The following is a 19,564-nucleotide window of genomic DNA, read 5'->3' on the forward strand; positions in this document are numbered from 1 at the left end:
GTGCCTCCTTCAGCATGGCGCAAACCGCGGGGTGGACAGCACATGACTTGGAAGATAGACGTCAAAGAGATCACAAAGAGTTTGGGTGTTGTTGGTGTTGTGCGACTTCCAGGATGGGGTCCCCGTGACCCCGTCTGTGCTTGACTGGAGACGTTGCAAGAAATGGCGGCAAATCAATGCCAGTGGCGTTCGTGCTGTCAGTTTCTTTCCAGACTGTCTGATTGAGCGGTTGGAGGTATAGGCATTTCAGAATGCTTGACATAGGCCAGCGTAGCAGCTGGGTACCGAAAGGGTGTTGCAGCTGAGCGGCGACTCTCTACTGAAAGATCCGGCGAATGAGCTCACTCCAACCAGCTGGCCAGGTCACCTTGGCAGAAGAATTTCGCCCGGTCACTTGGACACCCACTCAGGTTTCGACTTCGCGCTCGACTGTTGTTTTCACTGATTGAGTGAGGCCTGCTCAGAGCGCTGTTTAGTTTCCTCAGTGAGGCACTTTTAAAATAAGGAGTTTAAGGCAGTTGAGCTCCAACACCCATACAGGTATTTCCATCTTTGACGAGGGTTATTGCGTGCACGCCCGACTCCTTCCGTATTGATGTATACTCTCTGTCAGAAGCTAGAACTTAGGACACCAGTACTGAACTGACTCCCTCGTCGTTCCCATCCCGATTTCTGCTGCACACCTCTGGTTTCGCGGAGCCTGCTGTATCTGAATATGTGGAGTGTGTATTGTGTTGAGTTATCGAGTGGGGGCGTCACTACTTGATCGGATACTGACTGACAATCGCCTCTGTGCGGTTTGTTCAGCAACGTCTGAATGGTTCATCGCTCTTTGTTTATTGTATCGGCTTACATCCCGACGGACTATAGCCCTGAATTTCTGCAACTCTCCAGGTGCTCTTTTACAATGGGCCAACTGGTCGCTGATGCAATGAATTCGCAGGTAGGTAGGCTTATCGTCGCTTTTGCTTGTTTGGGTGGTCATCTTTGACTGGCATGAAGTCCAGGGACAACAGAGAGCACCTGCTGCGGATGTGCTGTGATCACATTACTTTTTGGCAGAACCAGTTCCCGTAACAGCGGAAGTCGTGTGACTGAAATCACACAAACATATCAGACCCTGCTTATGTGTTGCAATGGCCTGCGTACTATAGTGGCGGAACTTACTTCCTAAAGGTTCAACCATGCCAAGAAGGCTAACGGGCAGCATCCCGACTAAGAACGATGAGTCTCTGTACTGCGAGTAATCGTGATACATGGCGGTTTGAGGGTAATATCGATAAGTGTAAAGATAGTGAGGCGTTTCCTCAAGTCAAACAGCATGCCCTTATTTATGGAGTTAGCGATGCTGGTTTTCTCCGAGGAAGAACGGGTCAAAACAGTCGGCTAAAAAACCGCACATTGAGGTCGCCTGGTGGTTGACCGTCACCACCAGCTCATTATTCAATACAGTCGAAATACGTTGAAAACCAGTGTCTAGTGCTGCCCAGAAGGTAACTCTTGTACACATCCGTTATGTCTCAGTCACTGTGCCCTCGGGTCAGGAAAGCGGGCCGAGCAGTTGAGTCAATGACTCCTTGAAAGGCCCCTCAAGAAAACTTGTCGCTTTTTGACGGTGGTGCAACCTCTAGGTTGGTGTTTGGTATCCTGCTCCACTCACTATGGTATATCAAAGGGCACGATAGCCTGAGACAGCCCTTTATGAACAGAGTATTGCAACTGTGTTTATACGGTAATAATTAATGTTATGTAAGGTCTAATCGATGTGGTTTTGTGCTTTTAAGAGCGGCTGACCTTCGTACGAAAAGTCTAGCCGCCGCTGCTTTGCGTTTTCGGACTTTGAGTCAGAGATGAGGCAACCTCCACGAACAAACCCTACACCCTTCCACAACCTTGTGGGCGAGTCAAAGGCTCAAGGTTGAGTACCTAAACCCAAAACCCCTTCTACGGCTTGTACAATCGGGAGGTATCACTCTCCCTTACAGTTCTCCACCCTACAAGTCCCTCGCTAAAGTCCCTCTGACTAAATTTGCCGTCGTTCACAACAGTTGCTGCGTATCTAACTTCTTCCCAGAAAAACAAATACACCCTTGTTAAATTCTAGGGGTTTGTTGCAAGTAGCTGCTTTCAGAGTTCGTACTCTGTCAAGTAGGGCAACAAGTAGCTCGTGCTCAGGTCTTGATGTCCGTTTAGATTGATGTATGTTGTGTCTGCGAAACACATGCAATGGCATATACGATGTGGGGATTGTGCTCAATCTCAGAGCCGATCGGGCTTTACTGTACTGCGTCCCGGTAAACAGTTATCTTTGTGCTGTTAGGTTGACTGATTCAATGAAGACCAGTGCATCTCAACGTGGCAAACGATGTTTACTTAGTGTGTAGCACACGCTGTGACAGATTACAGCTCCAAAGCTCGGAAAGTTACGAGTACTGAGGCCAGTAATAAGCACAAGTATCGTAATTCTTGGCAGGTAGTATAGGCGTTCAGATCAGCCGACTGAGTTCCGAGGAAGCCTATCTTAGCGCCGATTCCGGATTGACATTCACTGCATGACTTCACCAGAACCGCGTGGTTTGAAGGCCACCAGATGGAAGCCATCCTCGGACCGTGCAGCAATCAAATGGAATGTTTCAATAGAAGATTGTCATTCTGGACTCCGAGCACGACGTTGTGCGGACGGTTGGATACATTTGCTACACGCCAGTTGATGGAAAGCCATTCGGTTCAGCTCTTGCAAAGCTTTTTTGTGGTTCGACTAAGGCGAATTGTGTTGAGAAGCCTCCGGAACTCGGTGAGTACGATCGTTGCAATGATACTTCGGATGGCAATTGGCGAGAGCTAAAAGAAGCCGTAGGACAGCTTTTTAAATCGTTTTTTGGGATTTCCGAATCTTCTCGTGGTCAGCAGCTCTGATTGAAGCCAGGAAACTCTACCTGCAGTAAACGTCTGTAGCAATGCAACCAGATACCTCAAACACCGAATAATAAGTTTAATAATCCACAGAGCGATGGTGGATCCCAAAACCCGGTTAGTAGAGGTCTTTTATAACGGTGAGCAATCGCAGTACCAGTTCATCTGGGCTCCATGAAATCAATTTTTTGAGGTTTCAAATTAACTCGAGTGGGACGTCAACATCAGTCCGCCGTCGACGACAGAACTCCAGTTTCCCTTTTGTTGCTTCAGTGCAACAAAGCACCTGGTCCATAAGGTTTGCATCCTGCACCCTTCAAAGAAGGTGGTGAGTTCGTCTTAGCTAACCCGACGACTACGCAGTAATATCTCGAATGAAAGTGGAATGCCGCCAATGAAGCACCTCATACTCAAAATGGGTGCAAGAATGTTTTGCGAAAACCACCGGGGCATCACCCTGGTGGCTATAGCTTCCAAGTTTTTATCTGGCATTATCCTGTGCAGGTTGATTCATCATCGTCAAGATTAGATCAGTGAGAACCACTCTGGGTTTTACATTGACCGGGGTTGCATTTAATTGTGTCTTGATCGTGCTGCAGGTGATGGAACTACTCCACTACTTCTGATGACCGACGGTGGTCGTATTTCTGCACTTCACATCTGCTTTTGACCTTGTTGATCGTCAGAATATAGCAGTCTGGCGATGGAGGGTGTCTCGTCCAAATTATTCTCTTTTAAGGGCTTTGTATACCTCTCGACGTAGGTGCATACCTTTTCACAGCAAATTTTCCTCTTGAGTTCATCACCTCAAGTGGTATCAGGCAAGGATATACTCTCACTTTTTTCGTTCAACTTCGAAACCGATGTGCTGACTGAGCCTTCCTTATCCGCCTGTAATATCTTCGGGATCAAAATCCTCCCGGAGTGTTCGTTCACGGACACACCGACGATATTGTCACCCCAGAATCACCCTTCGGAGACGCAAACCCTTAACCTAGATGATTCTTCTGCACAGGTTGATACGCACTTCACAGCTTTAAAGTAGAAACTGCAAGACTGGGTGGGATTGAACTCAGTCGAGGTGGCTCAGTGTTAGAGCGCCAATTTACTGACCAGAAGGTCCGTAGTTCGAACCCGGCCTCCGCCTCTCGACTTCCCCTGTCTAGACCTGGGCGACCTGGCAGTATCCAAGCCCTCTTACTTCCTTTGGGTGGCATGGCAATTAGCTGGTTTCAATTGGCGTCAACGAATTCGTCACGAGGCAATTAGAAAACGGGTATTTGGTTGTGCAGCTGGTACTTCAGTCACTGAAAATACCTAGCACCATCAGTTACGATGGGTCGGCCATGTGCTACGAATGCCGAAACAGTGTCTACTGAGACGGGTGTTGTTCTCGGCGCCTCCTTCAGAATGGCGCAAACCGCGAGATGGACAACGTCTGACGTGGTATAAGGGTGTGAAAGAGATTAGGATTTTGGGTGTTGTTGGTGCCGTCCGTTTTCCAGGATGGGATCCCCGCCCTTGGTTTCGTTTGGCTGGATGATGGCTGATCGATGTCCGTGGCTGTTCTTTCCAAATCAATTGATTGTAGGTGCTTGTGGTGGGTCAGCCCCAAGACCCGCCTTCCACTCTTTTCACTTCAAAAATAACTAAATACGCTTTTTTGGGGTTGTACGGCAGTGAAACATCACTATCAGCACTGATGTTGCTGTCTATGATGGTGATGGCCCACGCTTTCCGTTTCATGGTTTATCGTTGATTCTTCTGTCTGCCAACTCTTGTCTGGTGCTGTTTGATTTCGAACTCGAAACGCCTTTCTCTTGTACCTAGAAGCGGGCGCATAAGCGGCCTACCGTATTCATTTTTGGCACGTGAAATATTTAGGGAGAGTATGTATCACGTACGCATTACTTAATTAGACCCGTTTTTAATCGCTCTGTTTTGAACATGCACTCGTCACTACTGTGACGATCTTTATGCGTTCTTCAAAGTATTTTACTCGCATTATGTTACGGTTCTGTCACGCAGCGAGCAAACAATATGATAATGCGGATTGTGGCAATACTCTATCCCCAGCTATGTTGCTTGATCCAGACGCCTAGCACGGCGAATAGTAAGAAGACGAAAACCTCGGACACAAACTTTAATAATCCAACAACACACGATCAACAGGCGATGCCCGGAGCTTCCGAACCCAAGTCAGTGGAAAGAATGGTATCCTATACGTGGTCGGATTTAAATTTCCTTGGAGTATCAATAGGCCATTGATTTTTCATAGTTTGACCTTGAAGATGCCGGGAGTTCGCTAGCACACATAAAAACACAGCGTTTGCTGTGGGATATTGATATCCCCAACACATTACTTCTGTAGTGCGTCCGAATAACGATTCGCGTTTAGAGCACAATAGTCGTTCTTGCCTGTTTCCAGGCGGCCGTTGAATGCGGTCGTATTCACGAATGTCGATTGCCTGAGATTGCGCATTTTGCCCATTGTTTTGGTTTCTCGTGTAACTTTTTCTAAACATATGCTTCTTTTTCATCTCTAGGAGAGACCGATGCACCCCATTACATTATCAATCTAAATGGTAAGTTTGTTGGTTAGCTGGGTTCTTACTTCCATATCTAGTTTTCAATCCCGATGATGTCACTCCCTCAGGAGGTTCAGATGTGGTTGGTTTGGCCACTTTACCTGTTGGTGGACCCTTTCCGTCCACATCGAGCACAACACCACACGCACAAGCTTTGGATTCAGCCGGGAAACCTTTAGATCCTACGCCCCCGGTTCTGCAGCCTTATCTTAGACCAATGGGACGCCCCCGTGGGCGTGCGCGTACACGAAACAGTATCCCACTTGATGATGTGTAAGTCCCGCTGTATTGCCGTCAGTTTATTCTATCACCACTGCGTGACAACCTGTGCTGGGTCTCCGGGTCTTTCTGGTGGTTTGTTTTCGCGTATATTGCTTTATTATAGTTCACTCAGTTTTCCATCACCGACTGGTTGAGAGCCATTCGAATTTGAACTACACTGCCCGTGAACCGTTCATGAAAACTCGTTGCATTTCCGCATCCAATTTACTGGACTACTTTACGGAATGCCTGTTGTAATGCGGCAACATTTTTCAAATGCAACTTCATGGGTGTACTAAAACAGATCCCACTCCAGTTACTGTACACGAATCTCTTTCGTGGGTCATATCGTGACCAAATACCAGGCGGGCAAGGTGCAAAGCAAAACATAAGTCTTCAGGACATTTCTTGATCCACCAGATACCAGCAACACTACGCAGTGACTGTCGAAGATTCACAGTCACCGGATATCTCCAGCATAAATCGACCAAGTTTCGCAGCCATGCTGTAGGGTGGAGCGCACAGTCTTGTCTCTTCAGCAAAAGACCCATGTGAAGTCGGCACCAGAGATGTTTCAAGTTGACACTGGCACACGTGACCATTATCATCCTTAGGAAGGTTTCTTCCCCCACTCCTACTAGGTATGATGCAGCATTCTCAGTAGATAGACGGACAACTTCCTTGTATGATCGTAGGAAGCACCTTTTGCCAGTTCTGAGAGACGATTTTCCATACAGATGTTGCAAATAATGTCGCATTATGGAACCTTTTGATCGACAGGCAGTTTAATAATTCTTCTGTGGCCCTTCCCACATGGCTATCTTCCACTTACTTTCCGTTCGATAACCTGAGAGTAGCTACATCCCATTATTAGAAGTGTAGCCTTGGAATGCATAGCATAATATAGCATGCACATCATAGTTGAGGAGGGAGAGGTATGAAGGCACCCTGTCGAAACTCATTATAAGAGGAGGACGGCTGGGTTGGTTCGCCATTAGTTTAGACTTGGGCTACTGTTTCAAGGCCCAAAGTCTCAATTCTGTTCACATGTTTGTCAGATAGTCCAAACTTCGACAGGCATTTCAATAAGCTTCCTGGATTAACTGAGTTGGAAGCTGCGCGTTTATCTATAAGGGCCGCAATGGTCGATCGTTGTCGATAAAGCGGTGTTCTGGAATCTGGTGGAGAGTAAAGATGCGGTTGATACATCCCCGTCCAGTTCGGAAGCTGGTTTGCTGCCTTCATGTTATTGATAATTGTCGGGGAGTTACATACGCATGGCAGTGGAAATAAGACTCATGCATCCGTCGTTAGCACAATCACTCCTTTTGGATAGATCTCCATGTCAAACGATGGAGAATCAAAATGAGTTCCCTTACAAGCACTATCCCACTCCGAATAAAGCCTGTATGGACGAAATACACTACCCATAAGGTCGCGCTGGTTTCGCCATTCTTGGAACTCATCATGTTGGTGCAGTCCATGAGTTCCATCACCCGTATGTTCTACTTGAACCCAACTCTTACCTGCATACCAATTTGGTTTCGAGGGGGGGGGACTCGGTTGTGAATTTGGGAATGAGTGTATTTCTCTAATTTCGTGAAGTTTGGGTTCAAGTAGAACGTAAGTTTAACGGAAACTTGAGGACTGTGCCTACTTGAGGAATGTTCAGCAGCCTACTGAGTAGTGTTACGTCTATACAATATGTCGTGATATCTCGAATACTTTATCAGCTGAAACATGAGGCGGCCCGATGCAGAACATTCAGTTGCTTGAAGAAAACATCATAAACGAGAGATTTAACTGGGTCCCAGTTGAGTCTCCTGTCAAAACCAAATTAGTATGAGTGTATTTCGCTAAGGCCTGTATGAGTACATCAGAACGTGGTGCTTTATGGCTCTTTAACGCAGTATCGCCTTGGAGATTCCAATGAAACTGACCAAGATATAGTGTTTGCTTTATGTCACGGTCGCAGTGATGCCCGTCGAACTGCCCTAAATGGCCATCCGGCGCTCCAACTGGATGAGCGCAATAAGGGTAGTTGAGTGAACCATTTCTGAAATACTTGATTTTCCGAAAATCGATGCCTAGCTACCATAGCACTTGAAGGAAGTACGAGACTGAGGTTTTGCCACGTTTCCCAGGCATAAACAGGAGCACTCGAGATGCATAGGTTGTGTTCGAACTTCGGACCACCCGATCAGTAAATTCGCTCTTTAACCACAGTCATCTAGAGCCTACTGGACGCTGAACGTCGAATTGGTACACAGGTCCTTAAACCACGAAGGTCAAATTCTGGTGTTTTTTTATGTATTTCGGTTTGGATCTGTACTTCCTCGTCTAGCGTATCTGAAACCAGTGCGCCTCCTCCCTAGACGTGTAATCGTTGAAAGATCTTGATTCATGTGTCACCGAGTTGTCCAATCATTTGTGTGCTCTTTTTTCATCTAAAAGAATGGAGAAGAAGATACGAACCTTCGAGGGTGTAGACTGCGTCCAACATCTGGAAGAACTGCAAAAGCTATTCCCCCGCTTCAAACGAGCGTATATCAACCGGATTTTCACACGGAATATGTTGAACTTCGACAAAACATTCCAGACACTGAATGAAGAAAATAACCGCTATATAGCTAAGGTTGCCAGTGTTCGGTTGGTCCCACCGAACAAGCCTGACTCGAAACAAGGTACGTCCTCGTTTTACTGCTGTCCACTGGCTAACACATATGTGTGGAGTATTTCGGGCAGTAATGTTCATCCTGGAGGTATCACCCAGTTATCAACTTGGCCTTAATGCCACCTGTATTGCTAGGACCTCCCCATATCACCTAAAAGGATACAACCCTCCAAGCAAAGTGCCATTCGAAAGCACTAAAGCTGTTTCTTGCCTGAAATAAGGGGCACTGGTACAGCCAGCTCATCCAGCCCAACCGGAGCTATGATCTAGCGAGCCCGTAAGAACTTCATATTTTGCTACTTATTAGGTAACACTTATTTTAACGAATCGAATCCATATGTTCGGTATTCATTGGGCATTATTCGGTGAGCGAGGTTTTCTACGCTCGCTGCAAACGTTATAAAGGATATCAGAGTGCATATCCATGGTGCCTACACCATACGACAAAACGAAAGCACCACTGGTTTTTGTACACAGTTCTTTGTGTGTCACAATCTAGATTATACAAGGCGGAGCAGATTGCGGAAATTCGGACTCTATTCCCATTGGTCTATAAATGAGTGGATAGTAACCGGTACACTACAATGACTAAATCACATGACCACAGTATGCCAGACGTTCCGCATAAACTACTGAATCTTTGTCAGTCGGCACAGCAGTTGCGTACAAACTACAATCAGCTAAGTCGTTTGAATTTACTTTTTACCAGGTCCCTTGTTCCCATTGTGTATACCAACCCCTATCCGTGAAACTGAATGTATCGAAGTCACGTTTATAAGAAGGCCACAACGAAAACTGCTACCATATTTTGTAGGGAGGATTGTGTTCGGAGCGTCCTGGAAGGTGTTTTTCAAAAGATACGACGTCGGGTAAATGCTGCAATGGTCCAGGAACGGTACATGCTAACTTCAAACAGGTATCACTGCCTCCAAGAAATTGCCTGCACTTTCGGATCGAAATAAGTAGTGAAGCATTTGCCTCTCTCAGAACCCAACTTTAAGTGTATCAACGTTAGGAACACCACATCATATCATATCATATATCATATCATATCATATCATATAATTATCATATCATATCATATCATATATCAACATAGCTGTCTTAGACAAAACAGCGCTCAAAACCGTGCCGCTTCTGAGCTACGTATGAATTACTGATGTGGCCAGCTGGATTAATCCATTGAGTCGTCATCTACAGTGGTAAAACGAGCTCAGTATGGGCTCATTGGTACCTCACGAAATCAGTGTAACTGGGAAAGATAGCAAGGGATGTTCTGCACTGGCTTATGGTGCCCCATCATGCTACGCAATGGTCATCCTAGCCATATCTGGTGGCATCCAATACTCTGATGGGCACTTGTTCTTAGGCTCGATTTTTCATGACTCTTTACTGTAAACAGTTATACGGAAACTTCCTTTAAATCCACCGGGATGCTCATTCCTTTGTTTCTTGATGCTTTTTATTCCATAAGGATGCACCATGGTTGACACTTACCTCATGTACTGTCCTCTGTTTACTACTGTGCTCTGTCTTGGTCTTTATGGCTAAAAACAAATACTTCTGTGTTTGAAGCCATCAGACTGAATTTCCGATTGAAGCTCCATCGGAAATCGCTCAGCGTTCGTTCAGTCGTGGGTTCACGGAAAGTGCTACATTTCAATCCATTCAGTATACCAAATGGAGTAAGAGCACAGACGAAGCTGCCAAGAACTCCGTATTTGTTTCCGTTTATTGGGCTTGGGTGAAGAATTTTCTGATTTCTGTCCAAGCAGTGCGTGCGTCCAAAACCTTTTAGAGTTTTATAAATGGAGTCTTTTAATGGATTACTGCACCACTCGGGAGATTTTGATGAAGCTCTTGTTTTCATCTTCAGCCGAAAGCAAAACTCCTAAGCAAGAAGCTACGTGCCTGAATCCTCGAGGCTACCTCTATCTGGACGTTCCTTTGGGAAGATGCCCACCAAGCATCGCCAGTACCCTCTATCGCCGTGTCATTGTCAAACCGGACGGTTCCGTGGAGTCCGCTGATGACCATGAAAAGCGATACTTGGATGCTACAGGACAACGAGTTGTGCGGCCACCACTGAAACCCCCACCTACTCCGCCACAACAGCAAACTAACTCCGTAAGTTATCACTGACTATCTCATCCTTACACAACTGGTTCCTCGTCCGCGTCGCTTTGGAACATTTTGCGTCCTGATCATTTTTCGCAGCTTTCGAACTCCCCATGGGAATATTTAGGAGATGGAACTGCGCTGGTATTTAGACAATAATGCCAGTGGTTAGTGACACTGGCGGAAATGGCCCAATCGCGCAGTCAGTGGCGTTCGTGCATCAAAGCTATCGTCTTCAGTGCGTAGCAACCGAGTTCCTGAACTAACTGAGCATGCTATCACCTCCAAGGCTCTGTTGTATCTCTCGCACTCCCACTTTCCGGTGATTTAGCCTGTAGCAGCTGGAACCAATGTGCCTATGGTACACGGTTTATAGCTGCTAAATTGGATGATTGATTTATAACTTTATTCGCCTTTATTCGTCCGGCACCTTTTAAACTTTTATGAGTGTGTCTAGTACTACAGAAGGAAGGTGTTTGGCTTTGAGTCTGCTCAGCCTTGACCAAACAACCACTGACGTCTAAAAGTAACCCAGGACGAGTCGTAACTATTTGGATTATGATCGATGTTTGTGTTCCCAGGTTTATTGATTATTTCTACTGCCCTGAATAACGAAACCTTATCTTCTCTATGCTAGCCGGAACCGTTGATTCCCACTCCGTTACAAGCTGTCAATTCCCATTCCCAACCGTCGTCTACTTTAAATTCGGCTTCGAAAGTACGTTCCTCCATAACCGTTTCTTCCTTTGCTGAGATGTCTCTCAAATTCATAGTCAGGAATTGATGTCGTTGGCCTGCAGTTGTGAAAAATTTATGTCGTTTTCTCCCTTATGCTTTTCAAATCTTCCAAACTTCGAGCACTGCGCTGATTGATGTCTCTCTGACCTTCAAATTTTCAAGACGATAGAGAGCAGCTGATGTGTATTTAGTATCTTCCTTTTTAGTCTCCATGTTAACCGTAAAACGTGAGCGTGTGTTATTTGGTGTTCATAGTTCATTCCACGTTGCCGGATGGGCTGGTTGTTTCACTGCTTGCAGTAGAAACCTGCCGAAGTCGGTAGACCTACGAAAAAGATTCAGGTCTTTTTATCTTCGTTTTGTTATCCGTTAAACTTCTTGTTGTTTCTGTGTTTATTGCTCCCCAGCGTCGCGTGCTCTTCGCTCACCTTCTTGCCGTACTTTCACTGATTTTTAACTCTCAGTGTTTTTCCCATCCTAGACTGTCCCTCCTTCACAGTTATCAGACTTAAGCGGTACTATGGAACCCAAGACCTCAACTAATCGTTTCTTCCGAAGCAATCGTATCAATGAAGCTGAAAGCAAAAAGCGGGGCTATGTAGATCGTGAGCTCCGAACAGCTAAAGCTGCAGCGACCACCCGACGGTCACGTGGTTCGACACAAAAAGATGCCAATGGTACCACTGGGACCACCACTCCAGACAGCAAGGATGGCGATGCAGCTGTAAAATATATGGCATCTGTCGGAGTTGTTAGTACCCCAAGTGAGTTTTATGGAGTAGACTATGATGAATCAAACACCTTGCTGGCAATGCAGATTTTCCACCTAAACTGTTGCGCTTCTTTCCGTGGAAAAACGGGTCTCATTACTTTAGGCATTCTCCCTGCAAGCGAATCCCTTCCGGCAGCAACAGAGTATTTGACTATTAATAAGAACGCTATACATCTAGCAAACGAAAATCATCATGGCGACGACCAGTAAGTCCTTTCGCTCGGCTGTCATACCAGCACCAAAGAGAGAATACTGTTGAATCCTTACGGTCGGATGAAGTAAGGCGCAAAGCTAGGGAGGTTCCTGATTTGCAATTTTTCGGAAAAGTGCGCCAGCCTCAGATCCTCCCTTGTTCGATCCGTGCTGGGAAACATGTTAACGCTGCTGTTGTGTAAAATTCGTGTCTCCATGTCACGTGTGCTTTCAATCTTGCTCTGATCAGTATATATCGGGTTTGATCAGTGTGTTTTGTACACTTTTCCACAATGTTTTCTAGCGTCAAAGAAACGGGCAACTCCCAAGAACGACGTTAAATCCGTTCCACAGAAGGTCGAACAGCAACAATCGACAGAAGAACCTGTGAATGATGTAAGTCACGCCTCATCATAATACTAGTACTTTGTCAGCCTCGTTCCACTGCAATGCCCGGTTCCTACGTACATCTCAGCTGCTTAGTGACGAGGTTGCTAGTCCAAACTGGAGACCACTAGAACACTTACGCTAGTTAGATTCGTATCATGCATCTAGCTGCTGCTAGTTTCAAACACAGCCTACTGAGGAGGTGTTAGTAGCAGGATATTTAGCGGTTCTTGAAGACCATCAGAGACACAGTTCCTTCGCCAGTTTGTCCTTCATCAAGCCGTTTGACAGTCGATCGCCTGACATACTGGCCAGTTGTTCATACGAGAACAGTCGCCTCAGCGGAACTCGCTCTTTAGTGGACGAATTGTACATCTGGCGCTTGTCGGTACGGTGCAGTATATTCACTGGTTTGTCACCACTTGTTTTTCAGGATCTGAATCTCAATAAGGAAGAAAGAATAAACGTCCTAGAATTCTTCAATGATGCCAGACCAGAAGAACTTGCTTTGATGCCCGGATGTTCTCGAAAGACCGCTCAAATCCTGGTATCTTTGCGACCGTTCCGAAACATGACCAATCTTCTCAACCGGTTGCAAGGAACTAGATTTCTGTCACCTAATTTAATAGACGCATGCAAAGACGTTCTGCAGATGCGTGCTACAGTTATTCGCCTGCTTCAGCGATGCGAGCGAATCACCGAACGCGTTGCTGATCACGTCTCCAACTTGTTGGCTAATGTCGTCAGTTTATCAGAAGATCAGCTCAAGTCGCCCAAACCATCTTCCGACTCTGGCGCCAATGCTGAACATTTGTTAACTCAGCAGCCCGCCATACTCAATCCCTTGTAAGTTCTCTCTTTCTCACTTTGTTACTTCTTGCATTTGTTTACTACCCGATGTTTTTTTAAAGTCCCAATAGGACTACCCCCTTTGAGCTCTTCATTTGCTGACCGGATGTAGTTTTTTCAGTTCAGTCAGTTGATCAACAGTAAACCATGTATCAAGGGTACGTTGGTTTCAGCCGCTACAGTTTCACTTACCGGAAAATCAGACCATGGGAGTTACAAATGAGGATTGCAAATGGTGACTTCAGTTAGTTCGCATTAAACATTGCTATGAGGTAACGGAAAACTGGACTGCTCCATGCTGAATGGGAAAGCTTTGATGCACGAGTGCCACTGACTGCGTGATCGAGCCATGTCTGCCAGTGTCGTTAACCATTGATGAGTTCAGTTCCGGAGTCCCCATCAATGGAGTCGACCATATCGACCCGTCTGAGTTTACCGGTCAGCGTTTTAATACTTTGATGCAGGTCATACATTGCTTCCAATCAGCATGGCTCAGTGGTTAGGGCGCAAATTTACTGACCGGAAGATCCGTGGTTCGAGCCCGACCGCCTCTCGACTTCCCCTGTCTAGGCTTGGGCAACCCGGCAGTATCCCAGCCCTCGTCCCTCCTTTGAGTGGAATGGCATACATTTTTTAACCGGCGTAGTCTTTGAAGCATGGGTAATTCATCTACTTTGTTCACGGTCCTCACCCATAGCCCCTCGTCACACGTCCACTGATGTAATTATGTTGGTTTGATCTAGTTTTCCTAAGAACTAAAGAACCGTTCATAATTTGCTACTCAGAGTGGTTCAGCTTTTATGCTATCACTCCATTGTCATGGACAACAGTAGTAGCTCGTAATGTACTCAGTTTCTATCACTCTGCCTCCAGTTTGTCAATAGGCAATATTGATATTCAGTTTACTATGTGCCAGTGCTTATCCTGTCTTTACTGAGCGTCAGTTTGTCAGGTCAGTTGGTCGTTACACTTATGCCCATTGCTCTTCAACGATTGATCTAGTGTTGTTCAGCTACTCTGCAGTTTAAGAATGAATTCGATGGGTTTTCGTATAGTGTTATACAGATATTCTTTGTTTCCATGCTGCAAGCCACGCAGAAGCCAGTAGTTTCGATCTGGTGTATGATGTTGCCATCGTCTAAATCTGACTCTCTTCATCTGATCGGATCGACCGACAACCTTGCGCAATCTGACGGCTGGCTTCAGTATTTTTGTTCGAGGCTTCGATCACTGTCAGGACATTTCTGGGATTGATTACACATATACTTGACATATGAATTGTGATCTAATCATCTTCGTCATGCATCTGGCCATTGGGCTGATTCTCACTTCTGAGCTGCAGCGACTGAAGTTACAAGTTTTTCTAGCCTTCTGGCATTTCAGGTACCTCATAGACTGCTCAGTCACTAGAATGTTACCAGCGCATCCTCCAGAACCTTGGGATTTGGTGTCAACGTTTGGGTCGCGGTACTGCAGGGGCGTTCATGTTCTCATGCTCTTTAACTTTTAGACCGTCAGACAATAAAATTCGTGTCCGCCTTTGAAATAATTACCGTAAACTTCGAACTAAGTGTCTTTGTGTCTCTGGAATTCTAAAATAGCCCATCCGTTGTTCTTCGTCCGTATAAATTAGGAGTTGGAGGCGAATTACGTGTCTCCACTGTTTTCAGGAAGCCCATTTACCTTCTGTTCACTCATGGCTACATCGTATTCCTACGTGTTTCAGGCTTGAACTCAAACCTTATCAGCTTGTCGGACTTAATTGGTTACGACTGTTGCATCATGAACAAGTAAATGGAATTCTCGCTGATGAAATGGGTTTGGGAAAAACCATTCAAGCAATTGCTTTTCTGGCTAGCCTGTGGGAGAATGGAGACCGCGGACCTCACCTAATCATTTGTCCAAGCTCAACTCAGGAAAATTGGCTGCGGGAATTGTCCGATTGGTGTTCCCACCTCAAAGTGCTGGTGTATCAAGGCTCCGCTGAACAACGAAAAGCCATCCGGTTGAAGATTTATGAGGCTGGCACTCACCCAGATTTTAATATTCTACTGACAAGGTTCGTTAATGGTAGACTCACTGTATGGGTGCATTTTTTCACAATTTATCATACTTTTGACGGAGAGAGAGTTTGACTTTCAGCTACTTGTTGGCCGTTCAGTGGTTGTGCTTGAGTTGTATTCTGTCTTATCTCAAAAATGTTGTTTCCACGTGTCAGAGTACTGCTGAGCTTTTTTACGGGGTTGTCTTATTCGACCTGCATTGAGGTAGATTATCAGCGGTGTCAAACTTTGGTCTGAACCCGGTACACGGATTCGTGCGTCGATGGCACTAGTCTCTGTTTTCTCTAATGGAGGCTCAAGTACACGATGGCTCGCTCAATGGATGAGTGTTTTGTCAACGGAGATACTGGAGGCTTCCCCGTTTTCCCCTTTATTCGCATTTACCTATTGCTATGAGACCTGCAATGAACATTGCAATGAATACCTGCTATCGACATCTTGTTGATAGATTTTCTTTCTTATATGTTGGCCACGTTTCAGAAAAAAATCCAATCCTGTTCGTCCGGTGACATTGCACTCGAAACGTAAAAATCTTAATAATCGCTCTTCTTCCTCATGGACCCATTTAACTTTGCTATGTGTTGTGTTCCTGCGATCTAAATGCTTACTTGGACTGAGAATTCGCTGTTGTCTGTAACTTCTTTACTCGATTGATGCACAGTATGTTTGGGCAACTAATCAGGAAAGCGTTAGACCGCATGAACCCGGATGATACTATGACATGATATTAATGCATTCATCGCCGTCGGTTAGGGTGACGGTCTTCACAGACCTTTCCATCCTGTGCTCCCTCTGTGTACGGTTTAGTTCGTTTCAGCTCACTGCGGTGACTTACAATTGTCCTCTACAGCCGTCTGAATCGCTATGGTTTTGTATCACAGATACTATGTTTGTATTTGTGCTGCACCTAAATGGGCCTGTTTTAGCACCGATCCGGGGTTTCCTACTGCCCTATCTGCAGTTTGCAACAGTCCTGGTGTCTGTGTCTGTGCCGGCGTATCTGCCAAATTGCGCCATTTCTTTTTGCCAGAAACGAATTTCATTGGTGTTCACCCAACAACGACGACAGTCTTACTTTGCGACTGTGAGACTTGGCCTTTTCTATTTGTCTTGCCAAGTTAATGTATTTGGGCCGCCTCCAGATTAAGAGTTCTTGGATCTGGTGGTTGCCGTCCACGTGATTCTCTTTGCACGTGAGGCTAAACCCTGAAGGAGGTCGCACGCCACGTACCCTAGTAGCGAGCATATATTGTCAGTCTTCAGCTGTAAAAACGCTGTACTCGCTGTACAGTGGTTGTGGCTGCCACGGGTTCGTCCATCGATAATTTTTGGATGTAGGGTTAGGTAGCTACGCATTGGAGACTACCTGATATAATTGATGAGTCAACACAGAGGGTCAGTTGATTTTCAATGGGGAGATCAGAAGGGGAAGCTATGCAGTTAAGGCAACATCTGGGATGCATTCGTGCCATTGAGGCCGCAACTGGACCATATCTGACTGTCTCTAACCACTGATGTGTCCCGTCTCGGGGTCTCCAGCCAGTGACCAGCGCACCTGTTTGCCTGAGATGGCTTCCATACTTCGTTGACAAGCCATTGTTTGACCTCCCCTGGCTCGTTTGTGCCTTTCGCGTAGTGATGATTTACATCAAACCCAGTGGTCCGAGTTGTTTGATATAGAGGAGAATGTTGATAGCCCAGGCAGCATAGATGGTCGTTGGTTTAATGCCTTTAGAGGTGTCCCACTGCCTAGCTCTCTCTAGAAAATGGAGCGAAGGCTCACATTCCGATAGTTTTTTTTCAGGATATTTATTTTTGCAGTCATTACCACTGTACTGAGTGTGTGTTTTTGACCGGTTCGGTTGTGTTCGCTGAGCTGCTAGTACCAAGTATGCCAATGCTTAATTTTCCTCTACTTTGTTTTAAGCGCTCTTAGAATTTTACGCAATCCCATTTCAGCCTTTGATTAGGTGTCTTACCCGGGTCAACCAAGTTTTAACCTAATCCTCCGTTTTTTTCTTTGCAAATTTAGCTACGCCATCGGAACTAGCACAATTGAGGACAGAGCACTAATGAAGCGTGTCAATTTTCATTATGGCATTTTTGATGAGGCTCACATGTTGAAGAACATGTCCTCGCAACGATATCGTCATCTGAGTAATTTTCGCGTACAGCGTCGGCTTCTCTTGACCGGTACTCCGCTGCAAAACAACCTTTTGGAGTTGGTATCACTCCTATCATTCTTAATGCCAGATTTGTTCGCGCGGTCTACTGATCTCCTCAAGCGAATGTTCCAGGTCTACTCTGTACGTATATGTATATCACTTTACGCCTGCGGACAACTCGTGTATGTCTAATTATTCGGCTTAGTGTTTTTTTGTGATTCCACGGATTACCCTACTTGATAGTGACCGCTTTTCAGGTTGTGGCATAGCCGCATGCTGTCGAGAGTCAACCGGCAAAATTAGACCGGTGAGCGAGTAGCCGTTGTGTTTAATGCAAGTGAGTTACATGGTGTACTGCGGATGCTGCATCCTTCCAAAGTCGGACCTTGCTGTTAACTGCAAATGGAACAACATTCTTGCTATTTCGACATCCACTCCTGTCCCGTTCGCTTACAACGCACTTTACTTTTCCGATATTCAAACACATGGGCTCAAGATCAGTCGCTGGGGCGAGAAATTACTGACCGAAAGTTTCATAGCTTGAATCTATAACTTTCCGATTGTTCCTTTTTAGCCTTAGCCCTCGTGCTTCTTCCGAATCACCCGACAGCTATGCACTGAAAGGGTGTCGAACCTGAACGATTTATACTCACCTGGTAGTTTTCACAGGTGGTTCGGGATAATTAAATGAGGAAAACAGAATTCAGTTGAGTCAGGTGAAATACTCAGTTTGAGGTTGAGGGTTTTGCTCAACGGTGACAAGCGATGTTCTTCACTCTCAGACTGCTATATCCATATTCCACTATCGTCAGTTCAATTCAGTGTTTTGATTCAATACATGGATTCACGTGTTTAGTATGTCTATAGAATCCACCCCAGCGTGCTCTTCACTGAAGTTTACACTGAACTACTCGGACTTGTACTGATGCACTCAATTTGGTCACTGTGATGCAGTAAAATCCGGTTTTCTAGAGTGCATGATTCGATGGCTTAGTTATTTCGCCCATTGTGAACCAACTGCCTGTGTCAACACTGTAAAGAATTTGGCAATTTGCAAACTGTCAGTTTCCAGATATAGGGGTCCCTGCCTGTTTGTATTATTGCGAACTGTTCTGCGTCCTTCCAGTTAGAAACTAGTATTTCTCCAACGGCAAAGCTTCAACCAACAGGTTAGTATGTCTAAAAATTCCACGCATCTTTGTTGAAGTCATTCCCGAAACGATCTGAAATTTCCCCTCAAAATTTTGGACATCGTCGTCCCACTTCGATATTGGTGGCCGCAAGAAACAATGAAGTGAGCGTTTAAATTTACTCGCCAGGCTCTGTGACTGTTTCGGCTTTTTATAGAAGGCCTAAGTTGGACAATTGCATCAGTCTGTGACGATTTATCGGAGAGTCTAGTTCTGCAGCTGAAGCGGAAAACAACTAAGCAAGTGGAGTAATGTTGACAAGCAAGATAATCCTGGCGAGAACGTTCCTTTCTAAAGGCGATCAGAGAATCATAACTAATGACTATTATATAGTGAGTTCCATCAAGAAATTCGGTACTTTGTTTGTATCGCCAAGATATAGACTTTGATGGGGTTTTGATAGTCACTGTTTTTTAGCGATGGCGTAAGGCTTTTAGCCTGGGTTCACCACATTGAATTTCAAAACAGGTCAATGGTTAGGGCGCAAGCTTACTGACCAGAAGGTCTCTGGTTCGAACCTAACCTCTGTCTCTCGATTGTTCCTGTCTAGACTCTGGCAACCCGACAGGATTTGAGCCCTCATGCTTCATTCGGGTGGCGTGACAACTATACACCGAAAGGGTTCCGCAGTTGAAGTTTCTTTTTCTTTCACAA

At 45.6% G+C, this 19,564-nt stretch overlaps 1 protein-coding gene across 1 annotated transcript in view; it reads left to right on the forward strand.

Moving 5' to 3' along the window:
• T265_09655 (hypothetical protein) overlaps window positions 1-19,564 on the forward strand; it is a gene marked incomplete at both ends in the record, with an annotated part of 38,197 nt that overhangs the window by 3,671 nt on the left and 14,962 nt on the right. Inside the window, 10 exons of the mRNA XM_009175799.1 lie at window positions 5,460-5,498; window positions 5,540-5,774; window positions 8,217-8,446; window positions 10,313-10,563; window positions 11,192-11,272; window positions 11,774-12,056; window positions 12,561-12,652; window positions 13,077-13,489; window positions 15,219-15,551; window positions 17,588-17,861. Coding sequence (XP_009174063.1) covers window positions 5,460-5,498; window positions 5,540-5,774; window positions 8,217-8,446; window positions 10,313-10,563; window positions 11,192-11,272; window positions 11,774-12,056; window positions 12,561-12,652; window positions 13,077-13,489; window positions 15,219-15,551; window positions 17,588-17,861 — 2,231 coding nt within the window. The remainder of the gene's footprint in view (window positions 1-5,459; window positions 5,499-5,539; window positions 5,775-8,216; window positions 8,447-10,312; window positions 10,564-11,191; window positions 11,273-11,773; window positions 12,057-12,560; window positions 12,653-13,076; window positions 13,490-15,218; window positions 15,552-17,587; window positions 17,862-19,564) is intronic.

The sequence above is a fragment of the Opisthorchis viverrini genome, assembly GCF_000715545.1.
Source record: "Opisthorchis viverrini unplaced genomic scaffold opera_v5_293, whole genome shotgun sequence".
NCBI lineage: Eukaryota > Metazoa > Platyhelminthes > Trematoda > Opisthorchiida > Opisthorchiidae > Opisthorchis > Opisthorchis viverrini.